This window comes from Lithobates pipiens, unplaced genomic scaffold (genome assembly GCF_037356315.1).
Source record: "Lithobates pipiens isolate NorthernLeopardFrog02 unplaced genomic scaffold, aLitPip1_a1.2 Scaffold_23, whole genome shotgun sequence".
Classification (NCBI taxonomy): domain Eukaryota; kingdom Metazoa; phylum Chordata; class Amphibia; order Anura; family Ranidae; genus Lithobates; species Lithobates pipiens.
The window spans coordinates 281,477,601-281,498,975 of NW_027507785.1; the positions used below are offsets into that span (position 1 = coordinate 281,477,601).

The 21,375-nt window shown below is 42.0% G+C and overlaps 1 protein-coding gene across 6 annotated transcripts in view; it reads left to right on the top strand.

The window, feature by feature from the left end:
* The window catches only part of EPS15 (epidermal growth factor receptor pathway substrate 15), a 215,068-nt gene that overhangs the window by 137,991 nt on the left and 55,702 nt on the right, over positions 1 to 21,375 (top strand). For all 6 annotated transcript variants that reach the window (XM_077450253.1, XM_077450255.1, XM_077450256.1 and 3 more), the window contains one exon: positions 11,048 to 11,120. In XM_077450253.1, coding sequence (XP_077306379.1) covers positions 11,048 to 11,120 — 73 coding nt within the window. The remainder of the gene's footprint in view (positions 1 to 11,047; positions 11,121 to 21,375) is intronic.

Below are 21,375 nucleotides of genomic sequence, written 5' to 3' on the forward strand. Positions count from 1 at the left end.
GAATATCCAAAAAAATACTAGTGAAATATCGTGAAAAATAAATAAATAGATTGATATTTAGTCCATAATTAAAGTGCATTAGTGACTGATGCCATTGCAAAAATTAATGGATAAAGTTCATGCAAAAAAATGTGATCAGACGATTCCCACACGTGCCAAATCACTGCAAGCTTCAGTGCTTAATGGGTGCACCATCTATTTCCCCCAGCCTCTCACCTCCAATAACTGGTATACAGGCACTGTATAAAGGGTAACTGCTGGCTTCTACTTTGTTCACACTGCTTCACCGCTGATACTGTGAGGATATCTATTACTTGCCCTCCCAATAGCTCCAGGGTTTCCAGGCCATACAGGATAAAAAAACACAGAGGGCTCTCATGTGCAGTAACTTCGCTATTTTATTGAAAGACACAGTAAAATCCACACTTACATTTAAGATCTCAGCAAAATGTGCAGCAGACGCGGACTTCCGGTTTCGGCCGAAAACCGGAAGTGATGGGTCCGACACCGAATTCCTTCCCTGACGCGTTGCGTTACAGAACGTAACTTTTTCAAAGGACCCTTTGAAAAAGTTACGTTCTGTAACGCAACGCGTCAGGGAAGGAATTCGGTGTCGGACCCATCACTTCCGGTTTTCGGCCGAAACCGGAAGTCCGCGTCTGCTGCACATTTTGCTGAGATCTTAAATGTAAGTGTGGATTTTACTGTGTCTTTCAATAAAATAGCGAAGTTACTGCACATGAGAGCCCTCTGTGTTTTTTTATCCTGTATGGCCTGGAAACCCTGGAGCTATTGGGAGGGCAAGTAATAGATATCCTCACAGTATCAGCGGTGAAGCAGTGTGAACAAAGTAGAAGCCAGCAGTTACCCTTTATACAGTGCCTGTATACCAGTTATTGGAGGTGAGAGGCTGGGGGAAATAGGTGGTGCACCCATTAAGCACTGAAGCTTGCAGTGATTTGGCACGTGTGGGAATCGTCTGATCACATTTTTTTGCATGAACTTTATCCATTAATTTTTGCAATGGCATCAGTCACTAATGCACTTTAATTATGGACTAAATATCAATCTATTTATTTATTTTTCACGATATTTCACTAGTATTTTTTTGGATATTCTATTATGTTTGTTTGCATCTGGATTGTCTATGTGGACTGTTTAGGTGTCTGAATATTTTGTCACGGATTTCTATTCACTATCTTTGCACGTCTATTGTATACACGTATATTTGTTTACATTTTTTGATATTTATTCATTACTTATTGTATTTATATTTAGTGTATATTATTTGATTCACATATATTTGAGATTATCATACACTATTTTTATTTAGCAATTTTTGGTAGCGCCGCATTTTTACTAATTTATATATCTATTCTGGTGCAGAGAACACTTTTTTTTGCTGGCTGCTTCCTAGATACATTATTTCTTTCCTGTAGGTTATCTTAGGTGGAGCGCACTAGCATTTTCTTATTATATATGATAAATAAAGTACAATCATTTCAGATTACACCATTCACATAAATGTGCACATGTGTTATGCTTATGTATTAATCATTGTAATGTTTTACAGTTATGGGGTGTCTCTTTATTGGTTAGGGAGATTATATCTTTAATATTTTATTAATATGTGCAGTGTATGGGGAATGCTTCGTATTTAACTTTGGGGTTCTGATACTGAAATCTCATGAGCTATCGTGAGATTACAGAAACAGAAGCCGTTCAGGATTCTCAGAGCGTTTGTAGATCACATCTATTCTCAATGGGAGAAGTGATCTACATGATATATTAAGCTGCCACATGGGGGAGAACAAATATCTCCGAGAACAGCAGAGAACTCGAGAGATACAAAATATCAAAATATACTAAACGGACACCATAGTTCCCTTTGGTTTGGGGATCAATGTAACTCATGTTTTTTTTTTAAGGGCCTGTTATTTTGGGCATATTTAATTCATCATTTTTATGAATGTTATAAAACAAGCCAGTATTGTTTTATTAAAAAATGTATATTTGCATTCATAACTACATTTCTATAAAAAAAATATGGAAATTGCTTGGGCATACTCTGATATCTTTAATACAATTTTATTATAAAATATTATATCATGGGCACAAAAGTACTTGACAAACATGCATATAATTTAAAGGAAGAGACCTGCTGGATCCATTGGATACTGAGAGTGACCAGCTGTTGAATCCTTTCAGCAACCCATAGTCACATATCATATAATGTCCATGCTCTTTCTGTTTTATAGTATATCTGCAAGGATTCCCCAGTCTTAAGAGAGCTGCAAGGTCTTAGACAGCACAGTGGCTTAGTGGTTACCATTCTGGCTGTTAAGGGGTCTTTTATTATACAGGATTTATATAGTGCCAGTTTGTGCAGCACTTTCAATGTTAGGGCACACAGTACAGTTACTTTACAATTCAATACAGGAGGAATCGGAGGGCCTTAATTGTTTGGAAATTACAATCTAAGAGGGAGGGTCAAGTGATACAAAAGGTAGTAACTGTGGGGGATGAGGAGATGATGACATTGAAAATACAGTTGTTAGGTGGAGACAGAATAGGCTTCTCTGAAAAAAAAATAAGTTTTCAGGGATCACCTAAAGGTGGATAGAGTTGGAGATAGTCAGACAGATTGGGGTAGGGAATTCCAAAGGATGGGAGAGGCTTGTAAGAAGTCCTGGAGGTGAGTAAGGGAGGAGGTGACGAGAGAGCTAGAGAGCAGGAGGCCTTCAGAGGAACGAAGAGGACATTTGGTTGGTATTTTGAGACTAGGTTAGTGATGTAGCTGGGGACTGAGTTGTGGATGGCATTGTATTTTGAATTTAATTCATTGGGTGAGTGGCAGCCAATGGAGGGATTGGCAGAGAGGGGTAGCAGAAGCTTTACTTTGTAAAGTAGATGAGTCTGACAGCAGCATTCATGATGGACTGAAGGGGAGATCGCCTATTTGAAGGTAAGCCAATGAGGAGGGAGTTGCAGTGGTCGAGGAGAGAGATGACCAGGGAGTGAATCGGGAGCTTTGTGGTGTCATTGGTTAGGAAGGGGTGTATTTTGGAGATGTTGCGAAGGTTGAGGCGGCACACTTTGGAAAGTGATTGGATGTGGTGCTGAAAGAAGAGTTCAGAGTCCAGGGTAACACCTAGCACCCTGACATGTGAGGAAGGGTGGATGGTTGTGCCATTGATCTTGATATAGAAGTCAGGGGAAGAGGCATGTGGGGGAGGAAATATTATGAGCTTGGTTATTCAGTCCAAATCCCAGTTAGAACCCTATCTGCATGGATTTAGCATGTTCCTACCTCTGCTGGTAGGTTGATTGGCCCTTGTATTAGTGCGTGTGTGTATGCATGCATGCATGTGAGATCACGACCTTCGAGTGTAATCTATTTGAGGACAGGGACTGATGTGTATGTACAGTATGCATAGCACTGCACGGATTATCGGCAGTATATAAATGCCTGTAATAAATAAATATTTAATCCCATGGAAATATTGGAGTGACCTCTGGAGAGAAGTATTTGAACAGCAGAATGTTATTCTTTCATCGTTTGATTTGTGACAGTTTACATCTATTCATTACTATGTCATTCTACAGAAAGATCTGACCTGACTCTCAGCTGAAAGTCAAGCCCTGGTTTTGTTTTTATATCTGCAGCATTCCTCATTAAAGTACACTGCAGTAAAAATGAAAATAGTGTATTTCTACACAACTTTGTTTAAAGCGGTATTCAACCCAAAACCAAAAATGTAATATATTCCAACTTACCGATCCTTACGGTGGCTGTATTTGTTGTCTCCCCTCCCCTTTGTTTTCACCTGGTGATCTGGCCAGTAACGCACCTCCTGTATTAAATTGCCTCCACAGGAGAACAAGGGCACAACAGATAGCAGCATTGTCAGTCTGAGGAAGGGGAGTGTCTGGTGTACTAGCAGATTTAGATACACTAACAATTTAGAGCCATACTCCAGCTCACACTGTAATTACACAAGCAGTAACTGCAACATTTTTTCTTTGGGGATAAAGGTTTTACATGAATAAATAAAAACTGATCAATGTAAGCACCCCTGTCAATGGTAAATGGTTTGTCTCAACACTCTCTTAATTGCTACATCTGCAGGAGACCTTGTTGTGTTGAAAAACAGACTTACTGGCTAGATCACCAGGTAAAACGAGCCAAAAAGAAAATTAATGCAGTTGTCACATCTAAGATTTGTAAAGAGCTGCAATGTAATGCATTAGGGATGCACCAATACCATTTATTTTACAGTGAGTACGAGTACCAATACTTTTTATTTTTTTTATTTTTTTTGTACATGCCGATCCCAATTATTAACACCTGTTAGCAACTGTTTTGTTTGCACTTCAGCTGCCAGCAATGGTACAAAGGATTGGAAAGTTATTTACAAATTTTATTTTTTTATTTTGTCCTTTTTTAATGTGATATGTGTAAATATATGTTCAATGTGTAAAAATATTAATGAGCAAAGCAAACAAGAATACGTTTTATTTTATTAATAGTTTAGTTTATAAAATAGAAGTAAACAAAAAAAAATCAGCAGGAAAATATTTAAATGGAGAATAAGGCATTAATTAGGGCTGATTAGAGTACATTGAGTTAGTAAGGGGTTAAATAGAGTAACATTTACTGTACAGGTAAGTTCATCCCTTTAATCTGCAGATGAATAAACAGAAAGATACAAAATTAAACAATGTTTCTTTTTCTGTTTTAGTGGCTGAGCAATGTTGTTGCTAAACATTGTCAGGCTGCTTTTTTTTTTTTTAATTGACAGCTCCAATACTTTATACTTTTCAAAGGGAAATCCCACTGACAGCTGAATGAGTCATTGTTAAGGACACAGTGGCCCCACTCCTTAAAAAGTGATTAAGTCTTGGGGTTTTTTTCTATTAAAATAACAAACTTGTCATGCTTACCTGCTCTGTGTAGTTGTTTTGCACAGGGCAGGCCTGATCCTCCTCTTCTCGTGTCCCTGGCTGGAGCTCCTGACTGCTCCCTCATTTTGAGTTCCCCCATAGCAAGCAGCTTGCTATGGGGGCACCCGAGCCAAGCGGCAGCTCCATATATACATTCAAACACAGATCTCCGGTTCGACCCCACCCCCTCTTTCTCCTGATTGGCTAACTGAGTTTGACAGCAGCGGGAGTCAATGGCAGTGTTGCTGTGTCTCAGCCAATCAGGAGGGAGAGTCATAGGACAGCCAAGGCACTCATGGACATCATTGGATAGAGATGGGGCTCAGGTAAGTATTAGGGGATTGCGGGGATGCTGCCCACAGAAGGCTTTTATCACTGACAGCAGAAAGAAACAAGCCTGAAAGTATCTGTTTCAGGTATCGGAGCAACCGAGAAATCTCAGACCACACAAATATATAACATGGGTTTTCAATCTTCCCCCTTTTTATCCAACACTAAATAAAAGGCTTTAAGCTATAGATGCATTTTAAGCCTTGAGATGCCTTGAGGAAGTATAGCCTAACTGCTCAGTAATTCAGTTCGTAATTGGTGTAGTTCCCCAGTTACCCCCCCCCCCCCCTCCCCCATTGCATTGCATCATTCCCCAATCTGGTGGTCTTGGAACCCCCACCTTATGATGTAGGAGAGGCATTCCCAAACACCTACTGCTGTGTCATTTTAAATGGCATCCAACACACTTCCACAATGCACCTGCACTGCAAAGCACCACACAGTGTTTCTTTGTGTGTACCAGCATGTAAGCAAACTTGAATGTGAAGTAGTCCCAATAAAATATTTTTTTCCTTCTTTTACCCCTGTCCCTCTCCTACTTTTGAAAAATTCCTTATTTTTAAAAAGTTTCTGACCTTTTTGGTGGCACAGCGCTAAAATATGAGAATGATGTAGCGGTTCACAGTGCCAAGCACCTCCCAGGAGGCAGTGTTGCTGATGGGTGAGCGTAATTGTGCTGCTAGTCTTTGGGACCCAGCAGAAGCTTGTGCACATGCACGGGGGTTTCCTGTGTATGTGCACAGATGCTGCAGGTATCAAGGTCCCTGATACCCACAGTTATGTGCACATGTGCCAGAAATGGTGTGTGTGTGTGTGTGTGTGTGTGTGCACGCATATATGCTGCAGGTCCCTACTGGGTCCAGAAGACCTTGGCACATCAGTGCACCCTCGAGGTAATCAAACATGATAGAGCAGGAGGGGTTGGGGCAAACTTTTCGGGGAACTAAAGTTCTTAACTTGGTATGAGCCTCTTGCCATCCCTGTACAGAAGCTTTCAGAGTGAAAGATAAAGAAGCAGTACAAGAGGCCCATCAATTTGTGGAAACATTTTTAGGAAATTAGAATACTGTAATCTTATGTAAAACGGCAGCATTAAAGCCTGACAAATTAATTTTTGAGAAACCTGAGAAATTGGCTTATCAATGTGCTGCTTTTATTTTCACTGTCCAGTCACAGGCTGGGTCCAGGGCAACCTGGGTTTAGAGGAATTAGGTGGAATGATGCAGGCCATCAGATTTATGCTGGTCATAGACAGTTTGAATCTCGGCCGGTCCATGCAGAACCTTGTATGGGTAGGCTCATTGTGTACCCAAGTCGATCCATCGATCGACCTGGGTACAACCAGCATGCTGGACTTTTGGGATGTGATTATTGCTAGCAGCTATAGCCACTAGCAATAATCACTGTGTTCTGTCGGCCAAGAAGGCTCCCCGTGCCTGCCATCCCCCATCAGAAGAAAACATTAGCATAGTGGAAGGAATTCCCCCCATGATAGCAGGAAAGCAAATTGTATCATCTATGGCCTGCTGATTTGAACCATGTATGGGCAGGCTGAATGTACCAAATTGATCAACTTGGGTGCAACCAGCATGCCAGGTTTTACCTGAGATTATCACTATCGGCTGGTATAGCCTCTTACAATAAAAATTTGCTCCAGGTATGGCCGACCTAAGAACATATAATGGCAGGAAAAAAAAGGTACTACAGTGAACAGCTTCATATTGAAGGTGATTATTGCAGCATAAGCACTTTTTAATTTTTTTATTTTATCTTTTAATGGGCTATTCATTTTTGTGTAATTTATGACTGGAGTTGTGCTTTACAGAGGCTATGTGGGGGTCAATGAACATAGAAATTATGTTATCACAAAGGGAATGGTTAAAAGATCTATGTATTTCTCTGGCCTTGCCTAGGGGTTTACTGCCAGCCAAACAGCTAATGATTAGAATTAATGACGTGTCGCCCTTGGCAGTATTTTGGCAAAATTTGTCAGGACTGTGTAGGCTTCGGCTGTTTTGTGATGCTCACAGTGATGTCAATCGGAGCCGACGTAAATCCTCTCTGTGCCACTGTAGCCAAGTTAAAATAATAAAAATCATTCTTGGTTTTAGGAAATTGGAAAACTATAGTTTCATTTAGAACAGCAGCATTAAAAAACATTTATTGTTAAATTTTTGGTCGCTTTAGAAATCTCAATGAAATAGTTTGTGTTTACTAAGAATGATTTATTTTTTCTTGTTGAGCATGGAATTTGGAAAGGTTAGAACCTGTCGGGTATCTATGTTTGCTGTTGGTGAGTTTCCCCCATTTCCTGTCTGATAAATCTGTGTTACCAGAATGGGAAATGAGGGGCCATCTCTCAGTGGTGGCCATACACGGAACACACAGATCAAACCATTCTTCATAGAATCAGACAATATGGTCCAATCCATGAATTATGGATAAGACACATATTGTGTCATTAATCAATTTTGCGTAAAACAGATTGATTTCATTGTTGGTATTCTGAGTGGATCCCTGTATGGTCACAATAGCCATTCTTCCCTGCTGTATCCAAAAGGATAAAGAAAATTTGGGTATAGATACACTTTAAGACAAAGTGTAATAGCAAAGATGTCATCATAAGTGTGTTGTTACTGATGTCTAATTGGTCGGTGCCTATGGCTACTTTTACACAGTATAAAGAACAAGGGGGATGCAGGGCTAAAAAGTGTACCCCAGATGGATGTCCAGGGTTTGTATACAGAATATAAATGGCTAAATGCATATACTGTATAAGCCAGGGGTTCCCAACCTTTTGAAGAGCAAGGGCCACTTAAGCAGCTTGGTAACCAGTCGCGGGCCACAATGAGGGGAGTGGGCGGATGACAGGTCTGTGTACACTCCGCATATGCAGAGCGGACACGGACATAGCCCACTCTACTCTATGGGCCCTCCAATCTGCCCATATGGAAGGGGACAGATCCATTTCTGTTTTTTTTTCTTTTTAGCGGATCGGATTGAAGGTATGTAGGTGTAAACAGAGTTAGACAAGTCTGTTTACATTTTCCGCTCCATAGAGGTGAATGGAGTGTCTGATTGGGTCGGACTGATCATGTGAAAGGGGCCTGAGGCTGCTTTCACACTGATGTGCTGTGGTCTGACCAGAGCAGTGCACCCCTGGCTTTTCTGTAGGTTAGCTGCACTTTGCCATAGAATTCTATTATATCCTGCAGGTGTTGTGCGCTTTCTGGAAGCACACCAAACCCATAGGTAATAACAGAGGTCTATGGTTCAGTGCAGTTTGAAAGCAGCCTGGTAACCACTGCAGAACAGATACGCCCATATGTAAACTGTGATTATAGTATTAAACATACCTTTAATAACAGTCTTCAATTCGGGAATCGGCAGCCGTTGCTGTTCCAGGCAGAGTGCATTTGGTATCACTCTGCCTGTCACAGGAGGTGGCGCTATACAGGAAGTATCGTCTTTTGTGGCTCTGCTATGCAACTGATTGCTTCCTCTACCTCTGGCTTCATTCACAACACTGATGCTCTGCGATGCTGGGTCGGGAACCCGTGATCTGGGCTTGCCAACCAGCCATCCCAGAGCAGGAGGTCGCGGGCCACATCAGAGGGCTCCGCGGGCCAAATGTGGCCCCCGGGCCACAGGTTGGGCACCCCTGGTATTAGCAAAAGATATACTGGAGGTGAAACAATAATATTGTGAAACCTTCAAAATACTATAACACAGTAATATGTGCCGTGCTAAATGCATATACATTCAATCTATCCTGGTAATGAAAAAAAACATTCCGGATGGTGTAACAACCCAGACAACATATGCTGACCCATAACAGCCAGAGAAATTTCATATATAATGACCTATGTGAAAAAAAACTTTTAAAATGAGAAGAAGTGAGTGGCAACTTGAATAAAATAGAGTTCAAAATGTCATGTTCAATCCCTTAAACATGATCGCAGGGTGTTTGAAATTCATGGGATGTAATAATAAAGCTGTGAAAGAGTGATATTCACACACGACACCCAGGAATGTGCCTCCAACACCAGGGGAAATGATCACAAAACAGATGGAAATAAGTGCGGTGTGCAGAGTTAAGCAGGCTATGTACTTTAACTCTGCACACCGTGCTTATTTTTTATCTGTTTTGTGATCACCACTTGTACACATCAGAAGCGATGTTTGTACTTTTTTATATTTTTTTTAACTTCAATACATTTTTAAATGTTGGATCTATCTGCACTATGTGGAGGCCTTCTTTTTTTCATATGATCCATGCTGCTTCCCAGATGTAAGGAGTACTACATATACCAAGAACACCGCCATTGAAGTCCATGTTTTCATGTCACCTTTGGCTTGATGGATGCCGGTGTATGCGTATGCCAGTTCATTCATAGGAGTTCGGAATGGAGATCGAGTTCCTGACTGCTGTCCATGTCTGTTTCACCCACCACCGCTGGCGTGTGTGTCCACAGCTTAGGGTAAGAGTACCCATCCCTTTCCCCTGGCGTTGGAGGCACATTCCTGGGTGTCGTGTGCTTATATCACTCTGCTTGATTCAGCTTTATTATTGCATCCCATGAATTTTAAACACCTTGTGATCATGTTTAAGGGATCGAACATGACATTGTGAACTCCATTATATTCAAGTGACTTTTATGTTGCCGCTCACTTCTGATTTTAAAAGTTTTTTCACATAGGTCATTATATGTGAAATTATTCTGGCTGTTTTAGGTCAGCGTATCTTGTCTGGGTTGTTGCACCATTCGGGAAGGATTTATTTCTTTACCGGGATTACTCCTTGAATGTATATGCATTTAGCACGACACATAGTACCGTGTTATAGTATTTTGAATGTTTCACAATATTGTTTCACTTCCAGTATATCCCTTGATTATATATGCATTTAGCACTTTATAGTCTGTATACAATCCCCGAACATCCATCTGGGGTACACTTATATCTTTTTAGCGCTCCATCCCCTTGTTCTTTATATTTTATTACAATTAGTCTTATGCTGGCAGCTGTTTGATATTAGTAGCACAGTTTTTCTCCCTCATTTTTTACTTTAACGCAGTGTTCTTGAATTGCCATAATCTATTAACAGTAAAATAATGTGCTCGGCTTGTAGCTGCCATAATTGTGTATATGTTCCTGTTTAGAATTAATAACTGCACATAGAGTATTTATTGCTGGTGTTATACAATTCACCATTGTGATGAACACTGGGGAGCTTTTGTCAAGTCACAGCAGGGAGGTTCATCGTCTACGGTGTGGAGTAATTCAAATGCTCCATTCAATACCTGCCAACACGTTTAATTTTATTTTTCATAATCCTGCAAATCAATGAGCATCACTGTGTTTTCCGGTCTGATTTAAGCTCCACCTGTCTGATGCTATGTGTGCTGAGCTGACAGCCAGGCTTGTGCAGAGTTAAGTGCACAGCTTGCTGTCCGCTGCCTCCCCTCCCACCTGACTCCTCAGCACTGTGCAGTAGCCCATTCCTCCTTAGCAACAGTGAGATCATCACAGAGTCGTTCATTGATTTCTCACTCTCCTCCTCCAGCTTTTCCCATTTTTACCCTGGCCGTTCTCCCACAATGAGGTGCTGGTTTTAGTGCTACCTAGGCCGGTGTCTCTCCAGGCTTTCTAACGGCTTGTTATAAAAAGAAGCAATGTATTTAAAGTGGGACTCCGGCCTGGGTGGCTGGATTAGCATGCCTGCTGTGACTGATGTCTTCAGATATTCCTGTATGGTTTGCTGGTCTTCTAGGGAGAAGACGAACGTGGAGCAAGAACTGAATGAGAAGGAGGAAACGGTGAAGAAGAGGACCAACGAGGTTCAGGTAAGGCAAAGTGTTGCTTGCATGTGACATCCACAGCTGTCTGCTGCTATTATCATAGGAATGTACACTGTAGGAATGTAGGAGAGGTATATGTCCAAATATAGGGAGCGGTGGTTAAAGGATCTCTCATTAAAGATTTGGTTTTTGCTAATGGCTAGTGCAGTGGTTCTCAACTACTGTCCTCAGGACCTACTAACAGGCCAGATTTTAAGTATTACCTTGGGGGATCCAGGCTAGAATTCTGCAATCTCTGAGCAGCAAATGATATCACCTGTGATGTATTTCAGTTATCCTGCAAACCTGGCCTGTTAGTGGGTCCTGAGGACAGGAGTTGAGAATCACTGGGCTAATGCGTTGCATTGAAAACTGATTAGCTTTTTTTCTCCCAGGCATATTCCAGTAAGATCTCTTTAAGTTATACATTTTAAGTTAAATTAATTGGTCTACAGCAATTATGAGGAGGTCTCGTGCTCCCTATTGACTTTCAATTTCTAGTAATCTGTGGGGTAACGCAGCAGAAAGAATGAGACACTCTGCTGCACCAGTAGTAGTAAAACCATCTCTATTGCAGCAGAAGACATGAGACTGCTTCTTCCACAAAAGAAAAAGTGGCTTTTTTTGGCCACTGGAGACAACATGGGAATCTCTCTGCCTTGGTAGCATGTCTGACCTCCTCTGCCTGTAGAAGAGCAGGAGAGGCAAGATTTCCAACAGGAAAACAGATACTGAAAAGTAGTGGGAACAGAGTTAGGAGCTCCAGTAGTGAGACCGGGATGAGGGATACAAGATAAGTAATACATACTATACCAAAAATCGGGAAATCACTTTTGTCTGGTTCACACTGCCCTATGCAAACTGCTGGGAGTGTCAGTGAAAAGTTAATGACACCTCCAAATCAGTTTGCATATCGCAGTGTGATCTGCAAACTCGGACAGGAATCGGATCGCATGGTGTGAACACCCATGCAATCCGATTCTGCTGTGGACCAAAAAAAGGGTCCTGTGCAAGTTTGGGCCAGATGCGATGCGAATTCAGCCATACTATCTGTATGGCTGAAATCGCATCACACAGAGATCGCATGTGATTTGCAGTGCAGTACGAATCTCATCCGATCTCGTACACCGCAGCAGTGTGAGTGAACCCAGCCATAGGGTGATCGCGCCCTCTCCAGGTCTCACAGTTTTTCTCCTGCATTGTCAACCTGTCCCTTCATCAACCAAAGGAAATTTTTATCTCCCGATGTACACTACAAGCATCTGTGCTGATGAATATTGTAATGGAGTGCCAGACCAAAGGATAAGAGTCAGATATAATTTATTAGTTTGGCCTAAAAAAAGAGAGACTCCCTCTTCATGAGGTCTTCAGTTAAAATAGGAGCCTTGAACTCAAAATAGAGCTTTCCTGTATGAACCTGTGCAGGGAAGCTAAGTGTTGGATCAGCAGAGTAAAGCCCAGTATACACGGGCCAAATGTTGGGTGACATCGGCCAGTTCAATAGAAACTAGTCGACATTCAGCCATGTTTGAAACAAGGCCTTTTGGCTGGCTTCTGTCGAAGGGTCTCCCAGTCAGCGCTCTCAGCCAATGGATTGAACAAAAAATAAAACTAGTAGTGTGTACTAGGCTTAACTAGCCATCAGAATCCGTGTGAGCAATCAAGATAGGACTTATGTTGATTGCTCACACAGATAGTGCTGGCCAGTAAGTCTGGGTACACATGTAATGTTTTGTTTTGTTCAACCCAGCAGGCCCAAAAAAAACAAAAAACTGTGAGGTCGCTGTACTAACGAAGCAATGTCAGTGCAGCGATCTTACCCGCTGTGCCTTTGTGTTCTGACAGGGGATTGTCTCCCCGCTAGAACACACTGATCAGTGCTGGCAGCTATTGGCTTCCAGTGCTGATCGGATGCTGGTTTTCTAGCATGTCCCTTCAACAAAACTGGTCGTTAGGATGGCTTCTGTTGGAAGGACAACTGTACACACTGACTGAATGTCGGCCGGTTGCTGTTGAACTGGAGGATACTGGCCGATATTCAGTCCATGTGCACTTAGCTTTTCTCTCCTGATCCACAATTTAGCTTCCCTGCAGAGATTCACACAGAAAAGCTCTATTTTGAGTCCATTCAAGGTTTTCAATTTTAACTGAAGCCCTGATGAAGGGGGAGTGTCTCTGACCCCTGAAACACGTTGGCTGTTTTTTTTTAGTACAGAATAACAAATGAACCTTGGACTCCTTTATTTTTTGGTCTGGTGCTCCTCCTATTTCTGCATGGTCTGGTGCTCCTCCTATTTCTGCATGGTCTGGTGCTCCTCCTATTTCTGCATGGTCTGGTGCTCCTCCTATTTCTGCATGTTTTTTTCTTTTAACTTTCTTGGGTACCCATTAGGTAGCATTGTCTGTTTTCATCAGCCTAAACCTAATCCAGTGAGCTCTTCAAATGTTGTTTTTCCCCCCTCACTACATTGTATAACTCACATCAAAGTCCCACGACCTCTTGGATGATTTTTCTTCTTTGGAGCATATTGTAAAGGTCCACTGTTAAAACTATAGGGTAACCCGCCCTGAGAAATAATAAGCAGCAGTTGCTGGAGCAAATGCATGTACACAGAATTAAAAATGTCTGAAACTGTATTTTTTATTTTTTTTTACTGTTATTTTAATGTTTTTAATGGTGGTTGTTTATACACAATGATTTAGCAAACTAAGGGGCAAATTAAGAATTTTTTCTGCTTTATGCTGCAGAGAGAACTCTGTGATTGGACGAGAGACTGGTCACATGACTTTGAGGGCCCATTCACAGTATTGCATTGCAGAAACACATTTTGAATAGCTCCGTGCATTGCAGCACAGCTCAGAATGCATTCAGTTGGCGTGTACTGCCAGAAATGGTGCTAATAACCTGCCTTCCCTCAATGCACATTAATGCACTGTATAACGCCCATGTACTATACATTGCAATAGCGTGAATGGCTGCCTTTTTATTCTTTCATGTCAATAGCACTCTTTTGCTTTGGAATTTCAAAGCACAGTGCACCTTTTTAAAGTACCCCTCTGTGTGCTTAATAAATGTTCTGTATGTATTTTTTATATCAAAGCAGTGGCATTTCTTTGGTAAGGTTATGCCAATGCTTTATAAATGGAGCCCTATATGTCATTCAGTTAGGGTTTATATCTATTTTAGTAAACGGTGCATCGAACAGCACTGTGCTGGAACCCACAGCAGTCAATAATGGAAATCAGGTTTTGTTAACCTTGTTAGCAAAAGTTGCCCCTAGGGAAGGGTTTCAGTTAATTTGCAGGGATTTCCTCTCACATTCTGTTTAGCTATGGGACAGGAAGTGAAAGGAAATCTCTGCAATGGGGCACAGATGATGAATAAAAAAATCAGAGGGGTGATCAATCTCTTTTGCTCTATCCAAAAATGAAAAAAAAAATTGCCTATAGTTCTACTTGTGTTCTTTGGTCCTGAGTTTCCTACCTATTGCAAACTAATAAGAGTTTTCTCTGCAGTTGTCTTTAGAAGTGGCTTGGTGATCTCCTTCTGCAGGTTATAGGCTCAAATCCTCATGGATTATGACACTCAATGGCAATTTTGGTGGTTTAGGCCAGTGATGGCGAACCTTGGCACCCCAGATGTTTTGAAACTACATTTCCCATGATGCTTTTGCACTCTACAATGTCGTTGAGCATCATGGGAAATGTAGTTCCAAAACATCTGGAGTGCCAAAGTTTGCCACCACTGGTTTAGGCCATGAGAACGTTCAGCTGCACTAGCAATGATTCAGATATGTTGAATTGCTAACTGCCTCCTATGAGAAAAGACTTGATGTTCAATTTAGATTGTGCAGTCTTTGCAACTAGATCCCAAACTGGGTCCTACAATTAAATTTGAAAAAAAGCCTGACCTTTTTTTTTTTTTATTATTTTTTTTTTTAATAACCCAGTTATAATAAGAATAGAAAAGGTTTTTGCTTCAATATTCACCTTCAGTTTATAGTTTTCTCTCAGTAATTTCTTTCTGCCGCTAGATTCTCCCTCAGTCTTGAGGGTTAAATGCCAGCTAGTGTCATACAGCCCACATCTTCTGAGCTCAGGCTGCATTGTGCCCTCTGGGGCATTTTCGTCATGAAGACTGGACTCCGGAGTATTATGGCACTGACATGCCGGTGTTTGCCATTCAGTGCAGCAGAAAAGATCACCATGCTCTCCTGGCGGAAAGGAAGAGGTAGGACCTGTGATGTCATCGAACCAGCCAGAAGACCTGTGGGGAAAAGTTATATGGCACACTTTTTTTTTTTAAAGTTGGCGGACTTCAGAGTCATGAACGTAAACTTTAAATCATGCCTTTGAGGGACTACAGTGATCGTTTGTTTCCACTATAATTTGCATTTATGCTTGGCTGCCATGGCCATTACAAAATCAATTGTAGTGTCACCCTTCCTCAGTTTTTTCCGTATTCAAAATATGAAATAGCTGGAGAGTCCTTAAAGTCTCACCTCCATTTTTTTTTTTTAATGAGTTCTGTTCACATATTACTTTGTCCCATCTTCATATGTAGTGTGTAAGGGCTAGATGTGAGGTTGAACAGGACATTCCTCCTCCCGCCATGGCTGTTTTTTCAACATGGCTATCAAAGCTGAAATGTTCCAGGTAAGCAGGCAAGTGCCATCATCTTGATAAGCTATGCTTCCCGGTGGGCCGTAGAGGGAAGAGGGGTGCTTTGTCCAAACTCACAGCTAGCCTTGGAGAGCACATAGGAAGATGGGACGAAGGACTACATGTACTTTTGTCCCCTGGAGACACAGCACACAGTAATGTAAGATGGAAGTGAGACTTTTTATAGAATTAAAGGAAGTATGTGTCCATTTAGTCAACCAGTAAACCTTGTGAAAGTCACAGATCTAATGTAATTTTAGCTTAACATCGATTCTTACCTCAGCATGAATCCTAATACGAAGTTCATCGTTAGCATTATGCATCATTGCTAATGAATCTTATACCAATTTTGGAAAGTGTTATGTAGAGTTGGCATCCTTTCCGAGTACTCTGTTAGTTGCTGCGTCTCTTTTTGTAAACTGCATCTTGGTATACATACAGTGGGTGGACAAGGCAAAAGCATAACCTTTAGGCTCCATGCACACTAGTATTTTTTTATAAGCTCAAAAAAAGCTTGAGAAAAATGCTGATGATAGCATTTTTGTGCGGGATTATAGTAGCATTTTAGTAGCATTAGCATTTTATTATCGTTTTTACAGTACATGAAAAAAAAAAGCTGTTCATGGCATTTCAGCAGTGTTTTTGAGCATTCAGCAATTCTTTCTGCTGGAAAAACCCTACAGAAAACGACAAAAAATGTTTTTTCTGCTCCCAGTCGCTGAAGCCTAAAAATCGCCAATAGCCTAATGTAATGAGCATGGACACATAGGATAACACTATTTAGCTTCTCGGAGCAGAAAAAATACGAGTGTTCATGCAGACTTACAATGACTGACAAGCACGCTGTGACATTATTAAGCCCCGATCTAAAATGGTGAGATGGCAAGGGTGACAATGCAGCCAATTGTATCGGGGTGGAACTGCATCATCACCTTGTAAAAGGAAGTAGAGCTGCAAGAAATCACATACCGGATACAGAACTGACTACTTGCCACATTTATACAAATAAATAAGCTTTGTAAAATTGTAATTGCTTGGTATTTTTTATTTTTTTCATTTTTGACCATAATTCTACTTTAAATATGACCTTGTAGAATGGTTAGAAACAAAAGCGCCTGCAGTAAAATTACACCAGCAACAATGCACAGTGTGGTGTGAGCCCTGCTTGTCTCTTGCTAAATGACTCAACCACGCCCATGGATGTCATATCCACAAATAATAAACATGTTATATTTACCTGCTCTGTGGAGTGGTTTTGCACAGAGCAGCTCAGATCCTCCTCTTTTTGGGTCCCACGCTGGCTCGCCTGGGCCCTTCCTCTTGCAGAGTGCTCCTATAGCAAGAAGCATGCTATGGGGTAACCCGAGTAGACTGCTCTGTGTGTCCATTCACACATGGAGCATGGCTCAGCCCTGCCCCCTGCTCTTTCACCCAATTGGCTCACTGGCTGTGATTGACAGTAGTGGGAGTCAATTCATCCTGCTGCTGTCTCTAACAATAAGGAGGAAGAGACCCAGGAGAACTGCTGCTCTCATCATGCACATTGCTGGATCGAGATGGGCTCAGGTAAGTATTAGGCCTCATGTACGCTGCTGCTGCTAAATGGATGTTTAGGAGCAGTTGGTCATTTTTTTCAACTGCTCCTGAACTCTCCTCTGTTATCTTATCAGTACATGTACACAGGGTCCTTTAGACCCCTTTCACACTGGGGCGTTTTTCAGGCGTTTTTCAGGTGCTTTAGCGTTAAAAAAAGCGCATGTAAAGGGCTTGAAAGAAGCTGCAACTGCAATCCCAATGTAAAAGCCCGAGTGCTTTCACACTGAGATCCCTTTCACACTGGAGCGTTTTTCAGGCGCTTTAGCTTTAAAAAAAAGCGCCTGAAAGAAGCCGCAACTGCAATCCCAATGTAAAAGCCCGAGTGCTTTCACACCGAGGCGCTGCGCTGGCAGGGCGTCAAAAAAAGTCCTGCAAGCAGCTTCTTTGCAGCGCTTTTGGAGCGGTGAATACAACGCTCCTAAAGCACCCCTTCCCATTGAAATCAATGGGAAACGCCTGTAAAACGCCTGAAAAGCGCTATTGGCAGCATCGTTTTGTGGGCGCTTTGAACCCTTTATTTGGCCACTAGCAGGGGTTAAAAGCGCCCCAATAACGCTCGAAAAACGCTGGTAAATCGCTGCTAGTTTAAGCCGCGCTTTACAAGCGTTTTTCGGGCGCTGACATTGTGAAAGGGCTCTTAAAGCACTTGGGCTTTCACATTGGGACTGCAGATAAGGCTTCTTTAAAGGGCTTTACAGGCGCTTTTTTTAACGCTAAAACACCTGAAAAACGCCCCAGTGTGAAAGGAGTCTTATAGTAATTTCTAAGCAGTTGAGTTTAGAGGCTTTTTTTGGAATGCAAAAAAATTGGTTCAGAAGCTGTGTTTAGAGGCATTTCAAGCTCCAAACGCGTCTAAACGTGGTAACTCGCATTTAGCCGGGTTTCGTTTCTTAATGCATTTTTTTTTTTTTTTTTTTTGCAAACACTGATAAACGTGACATGTAAATGCGGCAAAACTGACCTTTTAAACACGGGTTACTATCTGTCAAGTTAAATCATTCAGGAGTTTACAAAAAAAGAAAAAATCGTTCAGGAGGGGCTGCTGCACAGAAGGTTTTTTACCTTCATGCATAGAATGTCTCTTGTGTCCAAGAGTAAGATCCAAAGTGTAGTATTCATAAAAATAGGCAGATGGAATGATGATCCAACAAAGTTTATTCCATCATAGATATATTGAGCTGATTTAAAGTCTAAAAATCAGCTGGGAAACAGGTATAAAAACAATAATGTAATGGACAGATTAAAGTTATTCAAAGTTGTCACAGGTGACCTGAGATGAGGAAGAGGGGTGAACAGACATCCGGGGGGCTCGCTGGTATCATATGGGGGAGGGGGCGTCAATACCCATGTTGAAAAGCATGGAAATCTGGTCCCAAGCAGCCCAGAGGCTGTAGAAGATGGCAACATGGATAAAGTCGATCGGAGCAGGAGGATAGAGGGGCGCGTATGTCCGGACTGGGAAGGTGTGAGGTTGCCTGGATGTGGACCAAATCACAGGGCCCAGCGGGTCAGACCACTCCGTGGTGACATCACAACTGATGGGGAACCAGAGGAGCCGAGCAGAGCCAAGAGCAACCAACACGCCTGGAGGGATGTCAGTGCTGGGCCGGAGACAGAGGAAGGGACGTCTGTGGTCAGCTTGTGGAACGCAAGCTGTGCTCTTGCCGTGACTTCCATGTTTTGCACACATGGTCGTTGTCAAAGTCATGGTGGGGACGGCAACAAGCATTATTTAAAGCCAATGGGAGGGCAAAAACAGGTGTAAAATGATCTCAAGCCTGTGGATGTTGATGTGGTAAATTACAAATGCGATTACAATACCACAAAATCGCTAAAAAAAACACAAAAGCGTTTTGTGGTATTGTAATCACATTTGTAATTTACTCTACAATACTTGTATTTATGCCTCTAGCCAACTGAGATCGCAATAGGTAACGAGGGGTTAACAACATCCGCAGAAGAAAGGGGGCTGTGTTCGCTCTGCATCAACGGAGCGCAAACGGACCTGTCATCCGCCTGCTTAGCGGGGATCAGAAGAGAGATCCCCCACCAGTGTGAAAGAGCCCTGAGAATTGGTAAGCTGCAATAATAATGATTGCTTTTGGGTTTTCTACTGCTTTAAATACCAATACACTTTTAAGTAGTGTTCATGCAGTTCCTTTATCCTGTTTCTTTTTCTTATACAAAAACAGACAGTTGGGCCCTCACATAAATGAAATGTAGTTTGGAGGCCGGTCTAAAATCTGGTGCAAAGCTGGTGAAAAATAAATACATTGAATCATTTTTATAAATACATTTTCCACATGACTGTTGCTGTTTATGGCCTCCGTTCTCCACATTCTTAAATGTCATTTCTTTCTGTCATGATTCAGTGAATTGCTCAGCACTCAGTGTTGTTCCTTTTTATACTGTTAATTTTGTTTCGCCTGTTATGTGCTGCCGGTTCCTTAACCTTCATCTGACCTATATCTGTCATACCGCTCAGCTTCCATCACTACTCCGCCACCTACTTCTGCTCAGTCTGGGAAGAATGGCCTATCTTTCATACCTTCATCTCGCCACATTAAAGCTCACATTCCTACCTTACGTCTCTGACCCCTGTTCATCTCCCTATACATCTTGGAATATTATGCAGATGTAAAATAAATAATCTTCCACCACAGCATGTTATTGTCCCAGATATTTTCTGTAGTCACTGAGATACACTGTGACATATGAATATTCGATATGTTACAATATATGCTGCAGTGCCAAATTACATAGAGCTATGCCTGTAGGTCTTGAGCTGCCTGGGCTGTGTCATGCTTTATGCTGGAATGTCATTATGGGGAAGCTGCTGTAATAGTAAAAAAAATTACTTGATGTTCCACCCAGGCTCATTGCTGCCTTCACCATACTCTTACAACAGTTGCCACCTGTTTCACTACATAGGGGTGCTTGGGGGGCTTCCTGACCAATAGCCATTGTTTTATCTGTCGGAACTGAACAAAGCACCTTTGAAATATGAAATGCATGTTCTCCTTGGAAAACCTTGCATTTTTGTTTTTCCTTTTCATATAGTTGACATAAGCCAACTGACTCTGTTCTTTGGGTAACTCTGCTCTATTTCTTTTTTTCCTTTTAAAAATTAATAACAAATTTGGTTTGATGCTAAACTCGTTTGGTGTAGGTCAGGTGTCTCCAAACTTTTTAAACAAAGGGCCGGTTTACTGTCTTTCAGACTTTAGGGGGACCGGACTGTGGCCAGTGTGAGTAGAAAATGTCTGGCATCAGTGGGAGTAAACGCTGCCCCATCATTGGTTTTAGCAGGAGGAACTGTGCCCCATTGATGTTGTATGTGGGAGGAAGAGTGTCCCAAGGACCAGATAGAGGCAAGAAAAAGGGCCACATATGGCCCCCGGGCTGCAGTTTGGAGACCACTGGTGTAGGTCTTGAAAGGCTTAAAAGGAACGAGTCGGAGCTGCCATTGCTGACTTTTTTGTTAGAGGAGGTCCAGCCACCCCACGAAAAATTAAATGTCAGCAGCTACAAATACTGCAGCTGCTGACTTTTAATTTATGGACACTTACCTGTCTAGGGAGCCCGAGGTGTCGGCACCCCGAGACAATCTTCAAATTGGCTGTCGGGTGCAGCCGCCGGCGTTCCCGGTAAGGGAGACCTTCTCGGCTTCACAGCCGGTTCCCTCCTGCATATGCGCGAAGTGCACTACGCTTTCTAATTAGCCTGCTGGCGGAGGAAGAAGGAGGGGGACGGACTCAAAAATAGGCCCCCCCCCCCAAAAGGTGCAAAATGTGGCACTAGAGGTGGGGAGGAGACTGATAAGCAAAAGTTCCACTTGTGAGTGAAACTCTGTTTTAAGATATACTTGTAGTGCCAGTCCTGAAGAGCAGCTTGGTCATTTTGGGTTTTTTGTTCTGCACCTCAACTCCAAGAACAATCTCGATCCCTCTGGTACACCTGGTTGAATAAAACCACTGCGAGTCCAATTAACAACACAAGTCAG